The 9090-nt window shown below is 38.2% G+C and overlaps 1 protein-coding gene across 1 annotated transcript; it reads left to right on the top strand.

Annotated features, from left to right (window-relative positions):
* Nucleotides 1-1751: 1751 nt before the first annotated feature.
* On the top strand, nucleotides 1752-6998 carry LOC108876284 (5-hydroxytryptamine receptor 3A-like). The gene is made up of 10 exons (XM_018665687.2): nucleotides 1752-1788; nucleotides 2613-2773; nucleotides 2870-2914; nucleotides 3031-3140; nucleotides 4358-4527; nucleotides 4874-5034; nucleotides 5228-5438; nucleotides 5584-5748; nucleotides 5925-6010; nucleotides 6531-6998. The coding sequence occupies exons 1-10, from the start codon at nucleotides 1752-1754 to the stop codon at nucleotides 6747-6749; spliced, it is 1365 nt and encodes a 454-aa protein (XP_018521203.2). The 3' UTR covers nucleotides 6750-6998.
* Nucleotides 6999-9090: the final 2092 nt, after the last annotated feature.

Below are 9090 nucleotides of genomic sequence, written 5' to 3'. Positions count from 1 at the left end.
TTCCACAGAGCAACATCAAATGATTTGTCTGCCAGTTTAAAAACAGTATATTCACCATTTTCCACCACATTTTAAATCTGCAGGTTCTTCCCTTCATATGCTTGATTTTCTCTCCACTTTTTTTTTATTTCCAATTAAAATCAAAGTCAAAATCAAATTTAAATAGAAAAACAAAAAGAAGCAAAAATAAGAAAAAAAATTGGGAAAAATAAAGCAAAAACAAAATGATGTCACTGTTCTGATCTGTCACTTCTTAAAATGTATTCTGTTATTTATCTACAGCTGCACTAATGAATGAATATTTAAAATGTTTGCTAGGCAGCCAGAAACATGAATGCTGTTGGTTGTGTAAATTTCTAACATATTGGCCATATTAACTTTACAAGTTGGCAATATGTTAGTATTGTCTTTACTTTGTGTTGTGCTGCTGGCAAGTGGAAAAAAATGAATGCGGCTTTAAATATGACTGAGGCCTTCACATGAGAAGATTCATAGTAACCATATCTTAGATAATGTAATGTAATGTATCTTTCATTTTCTTACAGCTTTAACCCAAGAGCTGCCTCCAGCAGTGGAAAGGAACAGCAATGTTAAGTCTTGCATTGCTTCAATTTATATCAGCTTTCTTCAGCTTAAGTTAGCATGCTAACCCCCGAGGACATATTCTAACCTTTTGTCTTCTAAACACAACGATGGCTGAAGCTCTTGGTAAGTGAACAGCTGTTAATGCTAAAGTTAGCTGTGTAGCAATAACAAAAACTTACATATAGCACCTTTAATGTGGCACTAAGTAGGTTTGCGCATGATGTGTGTGTGTGTGTGTATCATACTATTCAAGAAGTGATAAGTAGTTAAACTATATATCAGTAGGATGGTCATAGAATAGTTGAGTAAGGTGTGATTAGACAAGCTAATATTTGTAGGTTGCTGAAATAATGACTCAATTCATCAACTGAAAATGAATCAACGGCTGTTTGATAATTGATATTTTCAGTCAAGTACAAGCTAATGATAATTCATCAGAATGATAATGAACAGACTGATCAGTAATGAAAATAATCATTATCAGCTGCAGCAATTACAACTCTTAACTGTTCAGCAAACTGCACTGTAATTACAGCAAAACATAAAAATGAATCAAAACTCCATCAGTGAAATCACTTAGAGCACAAAAAGAAACTTTTTCATGAATAGTAAATCAGCCTCAATGTTCAGCTGTGAGACTGGGAGTGTGGTGGTAATGAGAATGAGTGGGTTTAAATGGGGACAGCATTCATAATGTCATTACCGCCTTCGGTTTGGTGATCAAGTTCCTCTCTAATTGAGTTTTCTCATTAGTCGTTTGCTGCACTGCATGTGTTACAGTAAATGTCTTGTTCTATGACTGAGCTCACACCAACTATGCTGTCGCCACTGTCACATAAGTTTTCAATGAGCTGTAAATTCACATTACATCTGCTTTCAGACGGATAAATCCTCTCCACCTGCCTTTTCCTCAGTTTTATTATTTGTCACCCCTTAAAGCAATCGCCTGTCAGTTTCACCTGCCTTTAGAAAAATAAAAGTGTACTGCGTGTCCTCCTCTGTAAGCCAGTTAGGGAGGGGTTTCTCATTTCAGACAGCGAGAGAAGAGATCATTGTCTTCCAGCTCTCCTCAGCTCAAATCAAAGTGCAGCGGCTCAGAGTGGGTCCAATCTTACAGCAGGAGATACACACACACACACACACACACACACAAAGCTGTAGATATGATGCCTGTTGCTCTCCTCATCCTGATCTTCCTCACAGGTAAGACTTTATGTTATGTTTGAGGTCTGTTCATCTGTTTAAACCTCTGAAAAATGTCTAATTTATTCTATTTCCAGCTGCACTTTACTTTAAGTAACCTTTTTAGTGTTTATAAGCAGTATGTAAACTTTTATTAAATGGTTTCTAACGCAGTGCATTGTAGTTTCAAGCAAATGTAAGTGTCTATCCATGTATTTCCTCACCCATAAGTGGAAGCTAGCATGTAAATATGATGAATGAGGAGTAATAACATGAAATGTATCGACATAGAAGAGATCTGTCCTATTTTTGAATTATTATTTACAGCAGCAACTGCCCCTATTGACCTGACACATTTGTTTGTACAAAGTATTTACATTAACATGTACAATGATCTGGTTTTGCTGGTTTTTTATAATTGTTAAAAGTTTTAAGTTGTCCTAATTTATTATTAAATGTATTTTGTACCATGACCTCAGGGACTGGCAGTCGTACAACAACCCTTTTACATTTGTTTGTTTTAAGTTGTTTCATTCTGCACTTAGTTGCCGCAAGGACACTGCTGCGTACAGTATGTCTGGTAATTAAGGTTCCATGTGGCAGTAACTCAAATTCCCCAAGGGACAATAAAGTATATCTGAGTGTTATAGCTGCGTGCAACTGCATTAGTGTTATAAACCATTTAAACAAATGTTTGTATGCAGCTTTTAAATGCTAAATAGAGGGATTTAGGGACTTAAATACAAATCAACAAACCAAACCTGGAAACTAAGCCACACAAATATAGTAAATTTTACAAAGTTTTAAGAAAACACCTCTCTCTGATATCTGATGTTTTACTGTAGATGGGGCGTCCCCTAAAAAAGCGTGCAGTTACCAGGACGTCCTGGACTACCTGAACCTGACCACAGACAATGGCGTGTATAAACTGACCCGACCCGTTCTGGACCACACACACCTCACTGTGGTGGAGCTGGACATCATCCTCTACGCCATCCTGGCTGTGGTAGGTGCTGCATCACTGTGTTACAGCAAACTATTCATCTGCTAGACGCTGCTGTGCAGTCAATCAGCCGTGACGTGTCTGTGTGTTTATTCACAGATTGAGAAAACACAGACTTTCATTCCTTTTGTCTGGGCAACAATGGTGAGTTGACGGAGTGTGTGACTCTTTAATGCTCTGACTGCTCACCTGTTATTCTGTATTTTATTTCAAATTCGTCTGTAATTTTTGTCTGAAAATTCACCTTTAATTTATTCCAGATGTGGAACAATGAACGCATCTCATGGGACCCTTCTCAGTTTTGTGGAATCAAGCAGGTTTCAGTTCCTAGAGACATGCTCTGGCAACCGGACCTCTTCGTCTATGAGATGTGAGCCTGCAGCACACACACATATTAAGTGTAGTTTATTAAAACAGTCACAGAAATAGTGTGACATTTTGGGAAATAAGCATAAGCTTTTAAAACACATCATCTCACTGGGGGGTTCTATTAGCATTGGTTGCGCCACTTCAGGTGTGTTTTAGTCTGTACCTGACTGAATCTTCACACGGCTTTAACAAATTATACATTTTTTGAAAGCTCTTAAGTCTCATGGTTCCCTCCTAACCAGATTCAACAATGTCATCTTTTTTATATTTGGGCACCTTATCTTTTAGTTTTGGTATTTAAAGGAGTTTATTAATCGTTTATTTCTTTTTATTTTGGCACCTTATTTTAAGGTTTGCGTATTTAAATGGAGTTAAATCGTTTGCTTTTATGAGAATATTGGAATCACTCTCACGTCTGTCTGTAAAATATGAAGCTACCAACAGCAGCCGGTTATCTTTATCTAAAGTTAGTTTAGCACAAAGATTGAAAACAGCTAGACTGACTCTGTCCGAAGGTGACAGAATTCACCTACTCGCACCTGTAAAGCCCACTGTTTTATATTTTAGATCTTGTTTGTTTAATCCACACAATTTCTGGTTTTATGAAGGGTTATGTGCCCAACTACGTCTCGGCCAGGATTAGTAACTTCCAGTTCACCTGATAATTCTTTGTAAATCCATCTTTGAACGTTAATCCAAGACGGTCACACCCAGTGCTCACCTTGTTATCACTCTATTTAAATTGCTTAAATGATCTTTCTCTGCTTTGGTACATCCTTTGTTCATGAATAAATGATAAAAACAAAGTGTTTAAATCTCCTTTTAAATTATTTGAATCACCTGTAGTAGTGGGTGATACTGTTGTTGGAAATGTCCTTATAGAGAACTGAATTGAGGAGAAGAGCTCAGAGCAAAACATTTGAAATAAATGGAATAAATGCAGTGAATTGATCAAAGGCAAGAGAAAGTTAATGTATTATGTTAATGGTATTTTTGTCAAATATCTGTTCATTGTTAAGTGATTTAATAGCTTGGTATTTGCTGATGCCACACCCTGTGTTTATTTTGAAGGTGAATGACTTCACTGTGTGTGCTGCTATGTTTATTATTGTTCACAGTCTTTATAATATTGTCAGAGCAAAAGCACATTACACAATACTGTATAATTTGATGCTCCACAAACACACCTTGAAAGACATTTTGTGTTTGATGTCTCAGGATAGAGAAAGACGACTCCCCCCAGAATCCATACATATTTATATCCTACAACGGGATGGTCACTTCTGAAGAGGACGTGAAGGTGGTCAGCACCTGCAAAATGGACGTCCACAAGTTCCCCTTCGACACGCAGAAATGCAACATCTCCATTGGTTCTGCAATACACAGTGGTGAGGGAGGCAGTGTGTGTACTGAAGTTACCCCATCTGCACAGGAGCGAGACCAATAGCCTGAAGGAGAATAGGGACTGTGTCGTTGTTAGTCTTGTAGTTTTGTGTGTTTTTGTACTCAATTTGTTTCTCTTTTAGCCCCATGATGGTTCTTTGTAGTTGTTGTGTGTCTCTTTCATTTATTTTGCTTGTTTTGTTGTAGTCATTTCACTTATTTTCCAACAAGACATGTTGGGCCCTCGGACCCATCGGCTTGTGCGCGAGTTCAGTGATCCCCCCGTGGTTGTGACCACAGTGTTTTTATATCCACTTTATCTCCAAATCTCCCTCTCTTCTCTCACCACAGTCGATGAAATTCATCTCCTTCCTTTCTCCAACTCATCTCGAGCCACTCAGTTTTCCCGAGAGGTGATGAAGACTCAGGGAGACTGGGAGTTCCTTCAGCTGTCTGTCAACAGCAACAATTTCACCCATGAAAACAAACAGTGGGATCAGCTCATATACACTGTACGCAACACTGGGAGAGACACAGATGGGTGACAAATATCAGGAAAAGGCTGATAAATGAACAGAGAAAGTGCACAACAGATATATACATGCATACACATTTTTGTATTTTTCTATTCCTGACACCTGGAGTGGGGTTTTCACTCTAGAAATGTCTGTTAATAGTTTCTGACCCTTGAACCTGTCTTCCCAGTTCACCATGAAGAGGAGGCCGCTCCTCCACGTAATCAACTTCCTGTTGCCAATCCTGTTCTTCTTGACTCTGGATGTCGCCTCCTTCTTCATCTCAGACCACCGTGGAGAGAAGCTGGGCTTCAAGGTCACGGTGCTGCTGGCCATCTCCGTCCTGCTGCTCATCCTCAATGACATCCTGCCTTCCATGTCCAACAAGACTCCTCTCATAGGTACAACACTCTGGACTAGATTCCAGCGTGAATTAGAGATGATTTATTTAATAGAAAATAGTTCACAGATATCTTGAAACCAAAACAATCTGTAGTTCTAGAGATTACTGCTCTTTAACTGTTATCGCCTGTTTCCTCCTCTCAGCAACCTACTGCATTGTGATTTTTGCTCTGATGCTGCTCAGTCTGCTGGAGACGATCTTTGTTACGTATCTGATGGAAGTAGACTCAGCCTCCCAGGAGAAGCTCAAGCTGGAGGATGACAGGGAGGACGAGCAGGAAAAAGGCAAAATCAATAACTCTAACACAGGTGAGACCCACATTTAATTTTCTAATTCACCTATTTCAGAATCAGAATCAGAACAATATAAGGCTCAAAATCTGTCTAACCTTCATATTTAAACATTTAAATATTCAGTGAAATAAAAAATTGTCACAGTAATTGTGAATCATTTCACCTGTGTGTTCTTGTGCGTGTGTTTTCAGAGAAGAAAAGACAAACCCGCTGTTCGTGCATCTGCAAAGTATCCGACGGTGAGAAACAGCATGAAGTGCTGCCTCTGTCTGAAGAGGTACAGGATTATAGATACAGATGCAGTCTTTACACACAACAGGTTAAAGTCTGGGTCATTAAAAGTATGTCTATACATTCATTTTCAACATGTGTTCAAAACTAGGAGCATACACTTTTCATGTGATTTAGAGGACCACTTCTATTTGTATTTTTATGCAGCGTCATAACACCCTCCACTCTGTAATGCTTCTTTCTCAGTCCTTAGTACATAGAGTAATGCAAAGTTATCTTGCAAGTTAGCGTTAACCAGTAAAATTCATAAAAGTGCACATTCCTTGTAGATTGTAACGTGAATGCAGTATTTCTATTGATTACCTTGTGATCGGCAAGATGAAAGATAAAATAGTTACTATGATAATTTAAAATTCTATATATTTATACACAGTTTGCATCTTGAGACACCAGATTTCAGCCTGTTGAGAAGCAGTGACTTACACTGTCAGTCTCAGTGGGAGAATAAACCCTCTCTAATGTGACTGTGTGGCTGCGTGTGTGTGTGTGTGTGTGTGTGTGGGCAGGTTAACAAAAGCATTCAGTCACAAGAGACTCACGTATTGCTGTTGATCCTGGAGGAGCTGAAGGAGCTGCAGAGAACTCTGAATCTGCACCTCAGTTCCAATGAGGAGGGGGTGAAGTACATCCACTGGGCCAAAAGAGTCAACAGAGGTTTCCTAATTTTCTACATCACCAGTGTGATTCTGTTTCTGTCTCTCATCTTCAACGAATGGAACAGTTAGAAATACATTACAGACCTTATAATACCTCAGTTTCTGTGTTGTATTCCCTCTGTATGAAAATATAGTTTGTTAATGTATTCGGTGGAATCAGTCAGTTCTCTGCGTCCATTTATTTTCCACTTTGTAAACAAGGTCAACACATATAAACAAGGCCTACACTGTAAAAAAAATTGTCGACAGAATCTGTATTTGTCTTGGTGTGAGTTGACTTTATGTGGTTTCAGCTGGGATAACTTCCTCACTGACTGTAGAGGCGTGTTGAACACATTACCTTTTGATCTTATTGTTCAAAAATGTGTAATAATTATTTCATGTTGGTTCAGAGTAAAAACGTTGAAGAAAAATGTTGAAGAAAAGAAAAGGAAAACTGTGGAGTCTTTAAACCTACTTGAATCTCTGGCAGCAGATGTCAATTTATGATGAATTTGTGATAAATAGGACTTAATGTGTTTAAATGAAAAAAACATACTTAACATTTATTGAGGAGTTTTAAATATCAGGATTATATATCAGGTTAAGCCCATAAATAGTTGAACTGATGTAAAAACCAAAAGATCAGTGCAGCTGTATAAATGAAGGTGCAGCTGTGTCCAGTGGTTGATATAGGAGAGCAATAGTTACCCCAAGATGCACCTCAATGTGGTCACGACCACCTCCTAAAATCTTGTGCGCAGTGTGACAAGAATAGAGACAAACTGAATGTAATATAATCCAACCCTGCAGACTCACTGAAGTCATTTTTTTTACACTGTAATTGTTCATATTATCTCCTCATTCAGACAAATAGATCTTTACCTCCCATCCTGTTTCAGTCCTCTTTCACCTCACAGCTCATCGGTCTCTCAGGCTTTAAACCAATCACGTCCATCCTCACCAGCCTGATATCCAGTATGTTGTAAACTCGCTGTCAGAGAGAAGGTAGCTCGTTTATTTTGTGCATTGCAGGGTGGATCTGGTGTTATTATAGTGGACACACACTCCTCTGACATTTCTTACATTTCCTCTGGTGCCACCATTTGTGGTTGTTGAGAGAGTTGAATGAGTTGTTTTGAAAAAATGTTTAATTGCCATGAAATTTAATACACACATTCATGCTCCCATCAGGGTGAATTGTTATAACTACTGATCCATTAACTTTTGCTGTAGCACCTTCATCAGTTCTAAATGTAAATGTAATCCAGTATTGTGGTTTAAAAATATCCGCACAACTAATTAACATTGGCCAAAGCTATACTTGTGTTTAGAAAATTGAATTAGCAAATGTTAGAATGCTAACATCAGCATTTAGCAGTACATTAATAGTCAATTTCTCTGAAATTATATTTGTTAATGTGCCAGTGATGAAGCCCTCTAGTGGCCATCCTAGTTATGACAGGAATTAATAGAGGATTGATATTAAATTTGTGCAAAGGAGTTCAGGGTTGGAGAGATTAGAACCTTCACCATGTGTTTAATATTGTCACCACAACAACAAAGAGCTCTTAATCTCAGTGAAGTGGTCATTTTAACCCATCATGATCATGGTCATTTCATTAAACATTAAATAAGCCCGTGATCTGAAGCACAAGATCAGTTGACTGAAAGACCGGAAAGTTGATGGAGAATGACACAATCAACTTTTGTTGTATTTCAACCATTTTATTCCTGTTTTTCTCGATAAGATAATTATTCATTCTCTATTATGGCGAGGACAAATCACTACTTAAACACATCATCTAAGCACCTCCTTTATGTACCATCATCATTCAGTAGGTGATTCTTGGACTCTTTCCTACGTGTCCATTGCTGCCATTTTGAGAGACAGGAATTAAACACTTCCAGTAAAAATAATAAGCAGTCCTCCAGGTTCAATGTGTCAATTCAAATCTGATCCCAGCAACTCCTTTGACAGTGTCCTTGTGCCACCACTAGGTGGTGCACTGTACTTTATGCAGGTAGCCATCAGCAGCTTTGAATTTCCATGTTCTGTTTGATAGTTGATGATTATGACACTGATATACAACTAATACAATACATACAATATAAACACAATATATCCCAATTAAACAGCTCTTGTTACATGCACATGCAGTTCAAGTCTTTGAATGTTTATGGTGAAATTTAGAGTTTATTAACTTTTGTTTTTATCTCTCTTTCAGGTGATTGAAAATTGCAAGTCAGCTCTGTCTGATGTCCACAGCAGCAATGGCGCCATCATCACTGTCAAAATGGCGACCACTGAGCTCCTTCTTCATCTTTGGGAACAGGTAGTGGTCTGAGGGGACAAATCAGGTGACTTGGACTTCAAATCCACATTCAGCTGATGCAGATGACTGCACAAAAATCAATGTTGTTCATTTTC

This window comes from Lates calcarifer, linkage group LG23 (genome assembly GCF_001640805.2).
Source record: "Lates calcarifer isolate ASB-BC8 linkage group LG23, TLL_Latcal_v3, whole genome shotgun sequence".
NCBI classification, from domain to species: Eukaryota; Metazoa; Chordata; class Actinopteri; family Centropomidae; genus Lates; species Lates calcarifer.
The sequence above is the reverse complement of the archived record's forward strand: the minus strand, read 5'-3'. Positions and strand labels throughout refer to the sequence as shown.

Coding starts and splice junctions, on each gene's coding strand:
- LOC108876284 (XM_018665687.2), top strand. CDS start 1,752: ATGCCTGTTGCTCTCCTCATCCTGATCTTCCTCACAG. Junction 3,141..4,357: donor GACCTCTTCGTCTATGAGAT/GTGAGCCTGCAG, acceptor TTGATGTCTCAG/GATAGAGAAAGACGACTCCC. Junction 5,439..5,583: donor CAACAAGACTCCTCTCATAG/GTACAACACTCT, acceptor TCCTCCTCTCAG/CAACCTACTGCATTGTGATT.